Source organism: Dermacentor variabilis, chromosome 4, assembly GCF_050947875.1.
Source record: "Dermacentor variabilis isolate Ectoservices chromosome 4, ASM5094787v1, whole genome shotgun sequence".
In the NCBI taxonomy this organism is placed as follows: domain Eukaryota; kingdom Metazoa; phylum Arthropoda; class Arachnida; order Ixodida; family Ixodidae; genus Dermacentor; species Dermacentor variabilis.
Genome location: NC_134571.1, coordinates 21,425,651 through 21,442,600, shown reverse-complemented (window position 1 = coordinate 21,442,600; position 16,950 = coordinate 21,425,651). Strand labels below are relative to the sequence as shown.

At 48.1% G+C, this 16,950-nt stretch overlaps 1 protein-coding gene and 1 long non-coding RNA gene across 2 annotated transcripts in view; one reads left to right on the top strand and one right to left on the bottom strand.

The window, feature by feature from the left end:
• nej (CREB binding protein nejire) overlaps positions 1 to 16,832 on the bottom strand; it is a 106,009-nt gene extending 89,177 nt beyond the window's left edge. Inside the window, exons 1-6 of the mRNA XM_075688325.1 lie at positions 16,251 to 16,832; positions 12,688 to 13,061; positions 12,004 to 12,171; positions 10,927 to 11,193; positions 9,381 to 9,732; positions 8,534 to 8,701 (exon numbers count right to left, since the gene is read on the bottom strand). Of these exons, the coding sequence (XP_075544440.1) occupies positions 8,534 to 8,701; positions 9,381 to 9,732; positions 10,927 to 11,193; positions 12,004 to 12,171; positions 12,688 to 13,061; positions 16,251 to 16,329 (1,408 nt within the window). The 5' untranslated portion in view covers positions 16,330 to 16,832. The remainder of the gene's footprint in view (positions 1 to 8,533; positions 8,702 to 9,380; positions 9,733 to 10,926; positions 11,194 to 12,003; positions 12,172 to 12,687; positions 13,062 to 16,250) is intronic.
• Positions 15,516 to 16,533, top strand: LOC142578772 (uncharacterized). The gene is made up of 2 exons (XR_012827318.1): positions 15,516 to 15,722; positions 15,867 to 16,533. It is a non-coding gene; the product is annotated as an uncharacterized LOC142578772 (long non-coding RNA).
• Positions 16,833 to 16,950: the final 118 nt, after the last annotated feature.

Below are 16,950 nucleotides of genomic sequence, written 5' to 3'. Positions count from 1 at the left end.
CATGAAATAGTAGTGCATTTCTTTCTGCTTGAGTAATTTCGCTGCCTGCGATGCACGCACTTGTCCACATTGTCTAAGGAGTCAGGAGCAGCTGAGGCCGCAACCTTCCGCATTCGTGCAGAAGCACCGGAGTAGTGCGAGCGCACCAATCACTTTGGAGGAAGTAGGCAAAGGACCGTTGTTGCTTTCCTCATTGTGGCCACTTTCACTTGTGCTCGGTACGATGTCGGCAATGTAGTCTTCGTTTTCGGGCTCTCCCGTGGTCGCGACACCATCATTTGCACTCAAACTCGTCCACTGTTGATTCGTCAACGACTTCCGGAAATTCTGACAGCTCGCTCCAAGTTTCGGCAACACCGGAAACGGCTGCGTCGCATTCATCAGAATTTGCAGTCATCACAGAGCACGCGGAAGCCGGCATGGCTGAAGCAATTTCGGATGAAGCACTCGTACACGGCCGTGCGTACACGTCGGACGCCACGGGCACCGGGGCGAGAGTTTGGCTGCTTCAGCCCTTATTCTTCAAGATCTTCCTGAGAGTGTTCCTCGGAGTCATTAACCCTGCGGGGACACATCCGACTTCTCACCACATTCGACCCGATGTATGATTTCGAGCTTCACGGCAACACTGCGGGAGAAGGCCCACAAGGCGCACACACACAATGGACCAGAAAAGCACCGAGACAACTCGCACTTTCGCCATTTTGCGCAACAAGGGCACAAGAGCCTCTGATTGGCTGTCTGAGCAAGCGCTGCAGGCGGGCCAGGACCATTTTTTGCAGGGGGGTGTTGATGGCTCGTCCAACGTAGCGCGGTCACGGTAGGGAAAGTGGCTGGATGGAGCCGCGCCGTCGGGTTTCCCCGCAACCGTGAGGGAAAGCCAACTTCTGGGGGCACTTTTCCAACGCTCGACGTTCGATATATCGGGAGACGCTGCTATTTTTGTTCGATGTAAACATAATTTTTGCTATGTATACTCATTGTAAATATACCGTGCCCAGAAATTGTTCGATATATAGAATAATTCAATGTAAACGTGTTCAATATAGTTGGGTTCGACTGTATGATTATTTGAAAACGTCTATCGGCCTAGATTCGAATAAATACGGTACGTGAAAAATGAGCAACAGATTTTTCAAGCCTTCGAAAGCAAGAAGTTTCATGCATCAAGAAAGTGGTTGTGAACCGCAGCTCATCCCCACCTCGAAGAAGCTTTGCTCCAGTGGGTTACTGACTGTCGCAACGCGCATCTGCCTTTGAGCGGACCTCTCATCATGGCACAAAGTGAGGAGTACGCTGCAACGATGAACAATTAATCGTTCAGAGCTTCAGAATGGTGGTTCGCGAGGTTTCAGGAGAGACACGACCTCGTCTTCAGAAGTGTGTGCGGCGAAAAGGCCAGCATTGACGAAAGCGTGACCACCCACCCAGTGGAAAAATTTGAAGCTGCTTGAGCACATCGCCGCATATGAACCAAGTGACGTGTTCAATGCAGACGAAACTGCTCTATTTTTCAGAGCCCTGCCCGACAAGATGGTGACCTTCAAAGGGGTTCCGTGCATTGATGGCAAGAAGTGCAAGCAAAGGATAACTGTGCTTCTTGCCGCCAACATGACTGGCACGGAGTGCTTGCCACTTGTCATCGGGAAGGCACATAAGCCACATTGTTTTAAAAACATCAAAAGCATTCCTGTCGAGTACAGAGTGAACAGGAAGGCCTGGATGACCTCAGACATTTTTCGAGGCTGGCTGCAGCAGTTAGACCGGCACTTGACGTCTAAGGACCGCAAGATAATTATGATTGTTGACAACTGCAGTGAACATAAATGTACAGTCTAACTGAAAAGTGTCAAGGTAGTTTTTTTCCCGCCCAACACATGTGCCCTTCAGCTGACGGACCAGGGCATCATTCACTATGTGAAGTGTAAGTACCAAAAGCACCTGCTACAGCGAATGATCTTATGCTCGGAAGCAGGAAAGCTGTATGAAGTGGACTTACTTTGCGCAGTGCACATCATCGCTCACGTGTGGAAAAATACACCTCCGAAAGTCATCGCCAACTGTTTTCGGCACAGCCATATCTGCCAACCTGACGGGATCAAAAGTCGGGAGACTTCTTATTTGCGCCAACAGGGCGAGGGGGGGGGGGGGGGGTTCGTTCAAACTTTCAGGCAGTGTTCGGCAAGTCCTTTTGCAGAGACCTTGCAGTAGCAGACTTTGCCCACTTCAAAAATTTGTCAGACTAATTTGTCAAAACATGGTCCAGACTGACGGCCCTTTACTAGCAGCAGGTGTTGGAGGGTTGTGTTGCACATCAATGAGCGGAATTCAGTCCTTGTTTTTCGTGCTGTGCTAAAAATACTCACACACTGCATAGCTATGTGGTATCACAATTAAATCCAGCATCACCTTAGCAACTCGGTGAAACATGTTTTCCATCAGTGTTTTTCGTTTTTCCAACCATAGACTACTGCACATCCCACCTTTCTTCATTCAGAATGTCCTCTGGAAGATTGTACGCCTCTAGAGTGGCAAACTCAGCTTCGAGAGCATCTAAAGCGCCTTCAGGAGATTCATTGGAATCTCAAGGCAGCAGCTGAGGGAAACTCTGAATAAAGAAACGAAGACTCGAAAGCAATGCCTGTGAAATAATTTCAAGTTGGTCACCTCCACATTCTTCAGAGTTGCGTCCACGTCCATAACGCTTCGCCTCATCACGTTGCGGAAACATTTTCCATAGAAGAGGTCCAACGTGGTCACTGAGACTAAGGGGTAGGTTGTGTTCGGCAAGGAATCCTGTAAAGAGGCACTCCACACGTTATGACACTGCCGTCGCAGTTGTTCCGAAGAAAGTTCACTATGTTGTCTTGCTGCTCAGCGGTGCAAACATAGCTTTGATGCTTCGCCATAGGAACGTGCAGTTTGAAGTCGCCTTTGCCACCGTGAGGCATGCTGACGTCACATCCACACGTTGTACAAAAGGCAAAATGTTTTCCTTTTCTTGATGTCATAAAGCATGGAAATTCAGAAAGGTAAAATCACAAAAACTTCTGCAAATACTTTTTGTTGGACTTTAACAACGCCATGGCATCAAGCACACGAGGTTTCTAAACTTTACATGGTGCCCCGCACACACGGCCTAGCCAACACTAATCATACACACAAACAGCACTAACAGTGCACCATGGAGGAATGCATGCATGAAATGCAAGAGCTACATTGGCTCTGGCTTTGGTCGGCTTACCGGGCACCGTAGTCGGCTGCTTAGTCGGTGATACCGATGGCACTAGTGCAGCCATTGTTGGTGATGCTGACGATTACGATGTGGCTGCAGATTCCGTGGTGCTGGTTTTGCAAAAACCATTATGGCGCAAACAGAGACAACTTTTCGGGAGATATAAGACAGTGACCGTACAATCGGAAAGTTCAGTAAAAAATCGGGAGCCTCCCGGGCGAATCGGGAGGGTTGGCAGGTATGCACAGCGGTTTTGTGAGGCCCGAGCATGCGGCAGTAGCCGACGAGGTGTCAGCCGAGTCCACTGATTATGACTGCCCGACCTTCGATGCTGTTCTTCCCACAGATGTGAACCTTCAGGACTACATTGCGATTGATGACTGTGTCGCCATGACTGGTCTCCTGACTGATGAAGAAATTATTAATGACGCCACGGGCGCCCGGGAAGACCATGATTCAGAGGAAGAGTCATGCAAGGAGGTGAATAGCTTGCAGGTTGCCGTTCAGCAATCAGAAGGGTTCAGCCTAGGCTGGTTCAGCACTTCCTTCGTTTGGCTGATAAAGCTATACAGTCAGGACGGGTAGATATTGTGGATATCTCTTATTTGGCTGCCCGTTTTTCTCTAGTTCCCGGAGTGCCGCACTTTGTTCCTCAATTTCATGGCACAGCGCGCACCATCAGCACCACGCTCTTCGATTTTACTGCATGCAGGCAATGCAGGGCCCGTATATCGTGATGTTCGATTTCAAGTTGCATTGCTTCTATCATGCGACGTGCCGCGGGGCAGATCGCAGATATAGCAGCAGCACAGCGGAGAGCAAGTCATGTTTGAGCCGATGACGAAGGGCGAAAAAAAAAAAATTTATATAGTCGACTAGTAAAGGTGTCTCTAAGAACCAGTTCACGGCTTTGTTGCGCTCGCTACTTAAAGAGGTTGGGACACCAAATTTTGAGGCTATAAAAAGTATGTTGTAGGCTGCTTCCGTATGCAAGGACAAGGACAACGAGGTATTGGACGCTGCATACATTTCAAGATAATTTTAATTCAGCTCCAAAAAGTCATTAAAAGCTCCTTCTCGTGGTCGAGACCCATCGCTAGTGCGGCAGTTATGACGTCACAGCGGAGGAACGAAAATATTTACGTCATAGCACACTAGCACAAAAACGTGACATATAATGAGTAGCGATGAAATGCCGATTACGGAGCCTGCTGAGCCGAGCGACCGGGCATAGCCTCCACTATGACCGAGCTACAGGCATATCAAAATCCTTTCTTAATGCAAAGAAGAGGTAAGGCGTGCAGACACGGACACAGGGGGAGAGAAGTGGACAACACGAACGCCGCACGGCGGCCCGCGATCGGCAAACTGCGTGCGGCGAGTTGCCGTGCGGACGGGCCACATTTGAGTGTAACACTAGCCGGCCGACTCCGAAAGGGACCAGGATATGCGGCGTTCGTGTTGTCCACTTCTCTCCTCGCATAGTCACTAGTTCCGCAGCTCGGAGCAGTCTCTCGTTCGCTTGGCCTTTCTCAATGTGAAGGCCCGTCCACGTTACCGGCACGGAAACTCGCCGTTTGCGGGCCCCCGTGCGACAGCGGTTTTGCTCGCGAATGGCGAGATTTCCTTGCCGTAGAGAGGACGGGCCCGGGACCCATTTGTGCGGCAGCCGTACGGCGAAGCGGCCAATCAGCTACCGAGGAGTGGTCATTCTGGCACCGACGGCAGCCTCACCGCCTCTGATCGTTCATAACCGCCGATATCATCGCTAGGCCTTTTCCGGTTCACTTCAAAGCTAAAGCTTACGGCGCTTCGGAATGAATCACCGACTCTCACAAGCCGCAATATTTTCTTACTGTTGTTGTCGCACTTCGCAATAATTATAATAATCGCGACATGCACTTCGAATCGTCAGTTGTTTACCTCTGCTGGCAGAGCACGCGTATGCGCGAGCAGACGACGCAGCTTAGTTTTGCGTCACTATTTTTGTGACCCACGTGACCAAGCCGTGTTGCGTTTTCTCTCCTATGACGTCATATCATCACCCGGAGCCCAGAAACCGAAACCGAAATCGCTCGGTATAATAATGCTATTATTAAATTATTTATCGGGTATATATGAATTCCGCGGTGTGTATCGTGCTTCCTGAAGCAGTAACGCAACGCTTGAATTGAAGAACGCATGAACGAAAATTTTCATGTCTCCACCCCTTTAAGAAGTGCTGGCAGTGCGTTCCTGTTGCGTGCATCGTGTGAGCTCCTGGTATCAGACAACATAGCGCTGCGCTCTGCCAAGTCATTTACGCTTGCGATACCGCCTGTCGGCCGAGAATAAAAAGGCATGAGATTAATAAATTACTGCCGCATTGCGTAAACGCCTAGGACCACACATTTATACTTCAGAACTTCCCATATATTTAATTTACATTTTATATTTATTTAGCACACAGAAACATTCTGCATTTCCTCGATTAGATCGTCACATAATGACGAACACTTCAGAGGTGACACCCTCACATCTATTCATCGCATCCTCCCCTTCTTCCACCACCGGCTTGGTAGTGGCACATTTTATTCAGCATAGTATTCACTGCATCTAAACTGACAATGGTAAACACAGTCCCGTCAAAGGGGCGTGCCGCGGTATCAGTGCTATCACATAGTAAATCTCGCTTCCTCTCCATCGCGGGAGTTGATGAGAGGCACTGCAGTTTTTCTTGCATTTTCCTTTTGGCCTCTTCCAATTCTACGGGCTGCAGAAACTTCGTGTCGTGACGCACGCTACCTTCGGTACCTCCGGCAGGCGAAGAGGGCGGAGGGCTTGTTAGGCCTAGGCCTACATCGGAGTTATCGACGATCAGATCGGCGATAGCGCCGGCGAGCACCACGATTTTGACGCTTTGCTAGGTTGCGGAGCGCTTCTTGCAATCCTCAATGAATGTACGTCGCACCTTTCTTCCACCAAACTTGTTCCTCGTGTGGAAGTTCCTTCCCAAACGGGCCATAGCGCAGCAGACACTGATGCTAAAGCAATATGGTGGATGGCACATGGCCGACTGAAGCGGGGAGCAGAAGACCAGGAAGGAATTCCGCCAATCGTATGGCGCCTTCAAATCATGTGCGCTCAACAACGAATAAGAGATGCGGTGGGACCCTTCTTTGGCGCGGCAACTGAAGGAATCCAGTGGCTGCATAGAGCCTGCGTTGGCAGGAAATTGAAGAAAAAAGACCGCTCTTTAAGATGAGACCAAAATATAGGCGCTACGATGCGTGAAACGGCAGCTGCATTTCGCAGGAGAAGTGCCGTTTTAGTATTAATTTCGGCTGAAATTTTGCTGGTGAATTTGTTGTGGAGTGCTCGTGCACAATGCCAGCTGTTCTACGGGTGACCAGGGGCCGTATTCTGTAGCAGTTCGCTTTGTAACCGGTTCGGTCTGGCTGTTGCCATTGATTGGCGCTTCGTTGTCGTCATCCCTGGTGGGCGGGACGGCAAATTTTGTTGACGTCACACAGGTTGTCAATCACCTGGAAAGGAACCGGTTCCCAGCGACGAGAAGAACCGTGGAGAAGTGGTTCGCTCGAGGGTTGCGTGCGGTGGCGAGCATGGTGTCGAGGGTTGCTAGGGCAACCATGGCTGCCGGCTAGTCTCGCGCCAGCTGACGAGCCTAGACGAGACGAGACAGAGATGGCAATAGCGGCTCCTTTGGTTGTGCTGCTGGCGAGCGTCGAAAGACAACGACGCGACGCTTTCAGCATGGCCGAAGAGTTTCGAAGGCACTTTAGGCTCTCCAAAGACATAGTGCGATGCCTTTGCGATGAGCTGGAAGAACATCTCAGACCTCAAAGATTTCGTGGTGTCGACACTACGATGAAAGTGCTGTGCGCGCTGCAGTTTTTTGCCACGGGGAGCTTTCAACAGTGCGTCGGGAATGAAGAAGCGATTGCACTGTCGCAGCCTTCGGTCAGCCGGATCATTACAGCCGTCGCCAAGGCCATTATGGTTTTGGGCAAAGAAAAAGGATGGGCTAGATTCCCATCCACGGCGCAACAGAAAGCCGCCGTCAGCTGTGCTGGCCCAACACACACAACGCCTTTGCTAGGTAGGGGTGCTCCTCGACAAATGAAACGAGTATTTCGCGCTGCCTCGCTGAAAAATGAGGACCCACCCACCTGTCCTAGTGCGACGACGTCGTTTCGGTTTCGGCGCGCGAACAAGTCCAAAACGTAAACAAAGCGAGGCAAGTTGTTTGCATAACGTATGGTACACCACCTAGCGACTAAATAAAAAAACAACACAAATAAAATTACAACTCCCAGTAGCCGTTTGCGGAGCAAGCTCACATTTATTACTGAAACTTATATTTGCAACTGTTTTCTACAAACCAATGTTTTTTTATCAAACCAGCAACATCCTCCAATTGTTATACCGTCCCCCAAGTACAAACAAAAATGATGACGTTATCTTCCGGCAGACCGCCGCTCGTTGATTGGTTCCCCTCACGCCGCCCCGTTCCACTCTTTCTCCAAGTGATGTAATCCAGACGTAACAGCCAGACCGAACCGGTTCCAAAGCGAACCGCTACAGAAAACAGCCCCAGGACCTTGTCAGGCTCTTGCCTTCTGTCTTGGCGCCCTCTTTTCTTTGAAAAGAAAATAAACTTTCAATTTCACTTTCAAATTTTGCTAGTATCAATGAACTGAAGCAATGCTACAGCTAAAATACTGATCGAATAAATTAGAAGTTTGGTCTGGTTGCGTAAAAAGGGCTGTAGATTTCAGAAACACCATTTTCAAAAAGTCAGTCTTCTCGCTATTTTTTCGTACCAAGGACCAGTGGTTGCCCCTTAACAAGGTTTCACTGTATTTGTCTTTTTATAGCAATGTGCAGTGTGTGGGCCATATTTCAGCTCTTTCTGCCAAGGAACAAAAGAGTTCTGATCTCCCCGCCCTTCCCCCTTAAATATCGCACAGCCACAGGCGAGGTGTTGCAGCCATGGGAACGATACATCAACATCCCGAGCGCTTTTCCATGCTAACGGCTGCTTCGCGGTAGCTGTTGTAGCCACAAAAGCAGTGCCAGTGCCTTCAAGGTTAGACCGTTTGCCGCACGATCACGCAAGCCATGAGGCCGACATCAACAGGCTGATCGGTTTAAATTTTCAGACACAACATCAAATTCTGATTTCCCATTTTGCAACATGCTTACACTACTGACTACACCCTGCAAGTGAACCCCCCCCCCCATTGCAGTAATGCGACCGTTCTTTCGGACACACCACACATGCCAGTGAACAGCTACCTTGAGTGGCAGGTCCCAGGGGAGGCCTCTGGGGTGCTTGAGCAGTCATGGAGGAGACCACAGTTGGAGCAGCCCCCTGAGGTGGAGCTACGGAGTTGGGGCTCGGCCCTGTGAGCAGATCCTGCGGACTGCAGTGGCTAGGCCCAGGTGGCCCTTGCAGGTCATTCACTGCACACACAGAGCAGAAAAAAAAAATTATGCTTGTGCCATGTTATTCAGCGAGAAGCTGCCCTCTTAAGGACTTTGACTAAGGACTGCACTCTAAGGATAGTTTTTCAACATCTGAAAGAAGCAATCATTCCTGTCAATCTAGTTTTTGCAATACTAGGAACCCACTCACAAATTTCATTCCATAAGAAGATTGCAGCATTCAGTTCGAAGTGCACCCAGAAAGACAAAAGTCTCAGCAGTGAATAGACCCTTTTTCTAATTCTCAAGTGCACTTCTCTGCACCGCCCATTATCCGAACCAATTGGTCACCATCCAAATGAAAACGAAGAGCTAGCTGCACATTTTAATCACGAGGGCCAAATTTATATTTTCGAAGTCACATGAAAAGCCAACTGTGCTTGTACATGGCATTTGCAAAAATGAACATAATGTAGACCTTCTTTATCAATAAAAAAAGAATTAACCAGGTTCAAGCAGTGAACAAAATCTATGACCTCACGGCATACTTGTCCGGGAACTACGACATGATATTACCACTAATTCTTTTGTTTGTTTGTTTGTTTGTGTGTGCGTGTGTGTGTCAAGAGTGGCTTTTTATGGTATTGTAGAAGAATTATTTACTAACATAGCTCAACTTAATTTTCTATTTAGTGAGGAACGTGCAAACAATTCTCACTCTGGGCAACCGGTTGCCCCCTGTTGACCAACTGGCCAACGGAGGCCCCGCCAGCTGCATTGTAGGGAAGGCCCAGGGCAGCGTATGCACGCTGCATGTCAGCCGGTGCAGGGCCCTGCCCCTGTTGGCCAGGCGGCACTGCAGCGCCAGCCTGTTGCTGCCGCCGATCTGAGGCTTGCTTCAGGGGCAGGCAGACAGGGCAGTCGTTGCGTGTGCAGTTTTTCCAGTGAGAGATGATCTGCCGTGAGGACGCGCAGTGGGGCACAGGGCAAGCCTTGCCTGCCTGGCAGTTGGTCATGTGGTTCAATACGTTCTTCATTGTCCGGCAGTGGGGTAAAGAGCACTGGCGAACCTGCATGGCACATGGAAACATGTCTTGTGCGACGGATGCATGTACACGCAAGTAAAACAACTCTCGTGGATCTAATCTTGGTATGGTGCGAATTCTCTAAAAGCTGTGGCTGAAGTGCACTGTTAATACTAAGTTGCAGTTGTTTTTTAATGCTGTTTTATACCCATATCTACAGATTACAAAAAAAATCTCTTGGCTTCACAGCAGAGAATTTGCTGCTATCAATCAACGTGGTGCAGACTCAAATTTTTATTAATCACTTCCAAATAAAATTGCTTCACAGTGTTCACAGAAGAAAGTATTGTTCTAGCTCTTGAATAACTGACAGCCAGTCAGTAGGAACGACAAGGTAGATGATGCAAATGGGAAGATTATGCCTCACAATGATGAAAACAAACTTGTTGTTGGCCCTCAGGCAATTCTGTTTTTTAATCAACGGAGGAACAAAATGAGGCAGGAAGCATTTAGCGATGAATCACTGTCATCAAATACTGCTTACGCATCATGCAACATCGTATTGGTATGCAACGATGATCACCTAATTTCCCATGCTAGTGACTAGAAAACACTCTGAACTCAGTTGCTACCTGCAGAGCATGATATAAATGCAGTACTGCAAAGCACCGAAGTGCGGGAAGAAAATTAAATTATGTTTTACATGCCAAAACCACTATCTGATTGAGACACACCGTAGTGGGTGACTCCAAATAATTGGGCCGCCTGGGGTTCTTTAACGTGCACCTAAGTCTAAGTACACGGGTGTTTTCACATTGCTCCCCCTTCGAAATGCGGCCGAGATTCGATCCCACAACCTCGTGCTTAGCAGCTCAACACCATAGCCACTAAACAACCGCAGCGAACTGTGAGAAGAAAAAAGATGCATGGTTAGCAGTTTTCGCTAACCACCCACCCATATTCTTTTAGTGCTTTTTTTATTTAAAACGATTATTTTTTTAAATGATCTATTTCAGTGGTTTGCGGTGCATTTACGTCATGAACTTCGACCAACTCGACCACACTGCTACCCTATTTCTCTGTAGAGCAAATTCACTCAATTGGCGGATTAGTACTGCTTACCAATCCTGCATGACCAATGAAAGCTGCTCCAAGTGATACCACAAGCGCAAGGCCAGGCAATGCCTTTGCTTCTAAACTATGACCTGACGGCATCCACTTAGTTTGGTTGTCACGCACCTCTCCATTAGCCGCCTGGGATTCCCTCCGCTGGCACTTGTGTGCATGCAGTAAGAGCACAAGCTGCTGCTGGATGAGCTTGCGTTTCTCAGGGTCAGCTGTTGAGGGGGCTGCCGCTGCAGGAGGTGTACCGAGGGGGGGACCACCTCCACCAGGATGTGGAGGTGGCGGCTGCTGAGAGGGCGCCACACCCGGGGGAGGAGCCGCCTGCCCCATTGGAGGACCAGCCAGCTGCTGCGCCTGCTGAGGAGGTGGCTGCCCATGTTGCTGCACAAGCAGAAGGACACAGTCAGTGGCATCACAGATTACAGCTGAGGAAAGGTTTGTGCATACTGCAATGTTAGCAGGGTTTCACAAGAAGTGAGCAGATAAAGAAAAAAGAACACATCTAAAACGTGAATGACCATTTATTGGAAACAAGCAAGCAATTACATATTAAGGACACGCAAAAGATAATGCGGAAAGTTCTTTTAGTTTTCTGCTTCCTATATTTCTTCCTTTTTTCTGAAGCTTTTCTTGCTTCTGGAGATGCCAGCAAGAACATTCTGCATAGAACATCTCTCTTTCGATCCTATACAGTTGCCAGACCTTGCTCATATTTCTGTCGCATCTTATTTTGCCCCACAGTAATGTCATGGTCCAATGTGAAGCCAGGCTTCCATGTGCAGTAGTGACAGGTTGCTATCAGGAGAATAAGGTCAGCACTATTTTTGTTTGTAAAAAAAATATATATTGTATCTTTACACCGCTCATACGATAAGTTGTGTATTCAATTTATTCTTTTCTTGTACAAATTTTGTGCATGTTAACTTACTGCTTCATGCTTTTACAATGCTTGAGAAATTCATTGTGTATTTGTTGTGAAGTGCTTGTGCACAATGCCAGCTGTTTTACAGGTGACCGGGACCTTGTCAGGCTCTTGCCTTTTGTCTTGGCGCCCTCTTTTTGTTGAAAAGAAAATAAACTTTCACTTTCACTAAAATTAAAAGTGCATTAAAATTGAGCAATCAGTGTTTGGACTGAAGGGATATTTATGTGGCAGCAAAAGAAAGAATGTGCATATAACAAGCAGCTCACATTTTGCAGTTGCGATGAGTCTACACTTGAGTAGCGTGGGGGCATGCCTAATGCAGCGCCGAGGTTGGCTCCCATGGGCCTCTGCTGAGATTGACTCAACTGGCCCATTGACATCACTTGGCCATAACCTCCATGGAATGATGCTGGGCCCATGGCTCCACCTGGCCCCTGCAATACATGCACACAAACTTGACGTCCCTTGCTAGATTTAAGAAAGGTTACTTAATAATTCAGGCAAACATACCCCATAAATGCAAAACTGTCTAACCACGCACTTATAAGCAATATACAAGAGAATTCTTTTGCCCACAAGAAACACCTGGTTCGCAATAATGTGACTATATATGCTTTGTTTTATTGCTTCATAAACAATCCAAACGGCACTCCACCTACATTCGGTGAGATCAGCTCGACATGAATAGTGAGTAATAACAAAGAACTAAAACCAAGTAAAAGAAATCCCTACATTATAACACCTATGCCACTTGCAGAACCACAAAGCTCAGAATTATTTTTTGTCTTCAAGGTACCTGAGGCTCTCTAACATATCCCAAGATTTCCGTAGATGGGTAGCTTCACATGCGGCTTTGTCAGAGCACCACAGCCAAGAATGAAAGCTGTAGCCTCACTGCAACCATCTTTGTTGAAGTTTCCCAGTTGTCAAGATGATAACCATGCACCTACCTTCATGCCAGGCTGGGGTGCGACCATTCCAGAGGGCCCTCCATGCGGGGAGTTTGGTCCGAGCAGGCCTCCAAGAGATGGGGGCGGTCTTGCCTGGCCCATGGGCCCCATCGGCCCATTGAGCAGAGGCCCACCAAGCAGCTTGGGGCCCCCACCCAGCTCTTTGGGACTCCCGTGGTTGGCCTTGCTTTGCAGCAGCTGTGACAACTGCTGATGCCGCTGGCCAGCTGCCTCCTCACCACCTGTGCCATTCTGCTGGGCAGCACCCGCCGGCTGGGTGGGTCCACCACTCAGGTCACCCAGGGGTGGGCCCCCTCCTGAACCCATGAGCTCTTCCGGCAGCTCATTCTCCAGGTCCCACAGCCGGCTGAAATCTGCCACCACAACCAGCAGCAACAAAATGGTTGGAATATTCATGGACAAAATTAGTAGAAACATGCCCATATATAACAAACCACGAAGTCTGCAATAAAAATTACTCTTGACATAAAGGTATTCATCTTGAATAAAGTGAAACAGTTGAAGCGAAGTGCTTCTTTCTTGGAAGGACAATATAGCCTGCACTGCAGTTGTCACGCTGCACTGTGTGCACCATATGAAAAATCATTATTTCAAATCAGACAGCAATGTATCGCGAGCTCAAGCAAGCTGGAAGATTTTTGTTATAGCAGCTGCTTATGCCTACAGCTTTTACCTTCCTGCTTTGGCATCACACAGAAGCCTGCAGAGTGCAGCACATGCAATGCCTATGAATTCGTGTCAGTTGAAATAAAAATGCTGCCAAGATGCACATTCTGTAAATATTCTTGTCAACATACACTGTTCAGTGTCATGAGATAACCCCCAGATGGCTCTGATATTCAATGTTGTACTCCTGTATAAAAGCTGCAGCATTTTGATTTACACCTCCTGCGAATCCTAGACAAGTGTGCAAATGAAAGATTATGAAGAAATAAAACAACATAAGGGTGAATGGCACTGCTATGGGGGGCTTCTCGAAAGCTGCGGCTGCATTCACATACATGTGTGTGCTAGTGCCATGGTTCGGTTAAATTCAACTGCATAATAAGATACTGCATCATTTTAATGCACAGAGCACCAATATACCTGTAAAACCTTTATCTACCTAGGTCTCAAGTGCCACCAAAGTTGCCCGGCCCTCAGGTCATGCTCGGACATGCTACATGTGGTAAGTCTCAATTCACAGCATTGAAATGTTACAAATGAATGGGGACTAAACCTTAGACAACAGCTATAACCAGAAATGTTGATGAGAAGGGCAGAACAGCTAAAACAGCAGCAGAACACCATGGAACGCTCCCATATAGCCTGACAAAACTCTTGCAAAAGCTGTAGCATTTCAACTACAGCAGTATTAAATAGTTCCTGCACAGAAATATTATGAAAAGCACATTGAACACGCCATTTATTTATGGACTTCCGAATAGATTGCATTGGCCTTCAGACACATGACAAGTAAGTGTTAAGCAACCTGACAGCAGTTTGTGGCTGCTGGCCCTTTTTGATTTCACACTGTACTACGCCTTCATGTCAGGCAATGGCTCTAGAGATGTGCAATAAATTAACATACATATTTCCTCCTACAATAATACCTACACATCCAATACAATAATACCTACACATCCAATCTACACATACAATAATCCTACACAATACCGAGCCACCTGCACTGTGTCTTATGCACTGTTTTCTTCTCATGCCACATAAGCACACAAAAGACTTTACCCTTTTGCAAATTAGCTGAAGTATACCACCAGCAGAGAACGAGCCCGAAACATTAAAACAGGAGCACACTGTCAGCTTACATACTAAATTACAAGCCAACATTAAATAGTTTTCACACTTGTACACTTCGGTCTCTTTGCAGTTCTAGTAGACTTAAAACATCATTTGAAGATTATGTCCCACCTAGCCTTTTATTTTGCTAGATAAACATGAAAGACGTAACTTTACGCTACAACTATGACTTTCATAAAACAAGTGCCTTTCTAAAGTGGTGTGCCTACTTTCCCGATTGCAACAGTTATTTTTCACTGACCCATCAAAAAACGATTCAAACACGTTCAACTGCGACCTATTATACACGACGGAAATTTTGTTCTGGTACAAATAATGAAATAGTTTTCGTGGCGCTGGTATTGATTACATCTGCCGGAACTGTCGGCCGAGTAACTGGAGCAAAGCTGATGTTTGTGGAGCTAGAGGGCAGTCAAAATTTTAATTAAGGTAAACAGCTCATGTAAAGCTCATTTAATGGTGAAGGCACAGAGTTCTGAAAACGGTGCCTTGTAGGCAAGAGCGACGTTGGCTGCTACCGGCTTCCGCGAAAGGAACTCAGCGAGCACCAGCCGTCCAGATACACGAGCCCGATCTACGCTTCGGCAGACCCAATCATGACAGGTACGAAATGGCCGGCAACCTGAATCTGTGTCAGTCCGAGACGTCGGGCCTTTCGCGGCGCATTCCAACAGACTGTTCCCGCGGCCACTCCCCCCTGCAATGTTTATCAATAAACCTGCCGATCTCGCAAAACATTGGCCAGCTATACCGCGAGGATGGCGAAGGCTATGTTAGCAATGTTGCAGCGGGAATGCGCTCTCGTGTCTCTTGTGGCACCATGCCGCGATCCCGCCCAAAGAGGTCGAGTTCGCGGTGGCGGCGGCAGCAGGAAGAGAAGACGCTAAAACATCTGACGCGGGCACCGGGACGCCCGAGACGGCGCTCAGCGCGAGCCACGTGAGAGCAGTCCCGAATGAAAGGTTTTGCAAATCGGTGGGCATGCAAACAAGATGCGCAGCACAGAAACGTCCCGAGCACGAACAAGTGCGCGGGACCGCCGAGGAACCGATCCGAGCAACATTCCCCGCTGCGAGCACAGGGCGCGGGTGAAGACACTCTACGCATTATAAGCGCAGTTCATGCATCTTTTTCGGCCGCGGAACGAAGACGAACAATACTCACAAGCTCCTCATTAACACACAGTGCCAGAAATGAATTATTTTTGCGCACAAACGGTACGATTCAAGCACTTTCTAAACGCAATTAGGGTTAGCGGGCAGTCTGCCTGCAGTGGCATCGGCAAACTTGCGAGTTTCTATAGTTCTTCCGCCAAAGCATTAACCGCTCGTCTGAAATACCACTTTGTCTTTTTTACGCAGGAGTGCACCCAAAAATCGCCACTCGGAATTCGGACGAAATAGCAGCCATCAGAAAACGAACACGACTCCGCGGTACCCACGGGGAAGTAAAGCTACGGACAACATCGCTAGCGGACGACGTTCAGAACCGCACGACAAGTTGAAAGCATCACAGCGACAAAACTAAACATTAGCAACGACAATCACGGTGTAGCGCCGGTAAGCGGTCGACAAGCACTAGCGGGATCAGAAAACGGGGAGACGCGAGCCAAAACATGGGTCTGCCGAGCGACAGGCGAGCAAGTGCATCAATACAGAGCATCACAGCGTTAGACACAGCTTCAGCGAAAGAAATTATCACCGAGACACTTCAGGCGTGAAAAAGAAACGGAATGGTGCACTCACCTGCGCTGTCCGACGACAGGCCAGTTTCTGCCAACTTCTGCCGCTTATTCGGCGGCCCATCCACAAGATGGTCAGCCATATTGATAAGCCTAAACCACTGATGCCCTATGCACTCAAGAATGGGGAAGATTATCAAGAATTTAAACCCTCGACATACCAATACACTTTTAGAAGATCTGATGGTTCAATCCACGCACAAATATATGGTAGCACAGTCCGATTTTCTTCTTCATGGTCAAGGCACGGGGACAGTCTCTTCATGATCGCGTTCTACGGCATCGCACTACCCCATCAAAACTTCAACGCTCCGCGACTGCCCAGGCAAGCACTGCCGAGCATCGGGCCGTCCGGAGCCGCAATCACACGACGAAGGCTTCCCAATCCCTTACCGGAGTTACTCCATGAAGAACGGAGGTGAACAGTCGTCTCAAAAACGACAGCCAAGACGAAAAAAGAAGCCAAAATTCAGAGCACAGTTCCTGAAATTTTAGGCCCCTTATTCATCCAATATGGCGGCTGTTGATGAAAAGTTTTTCTACGCTTGTCAGAGAAAACAACGAAGATTGCCGAGCAAACATTGCCAAGGAAATAAAAGCTTGTGATTGGTCACAATTTTCCACGTGATGCAATGCCTAGAACGCCATTGGTTCACTTTTACCTGCTCGCAGTAATGGCATCCCGAACGCGCTCCGGACTTTGC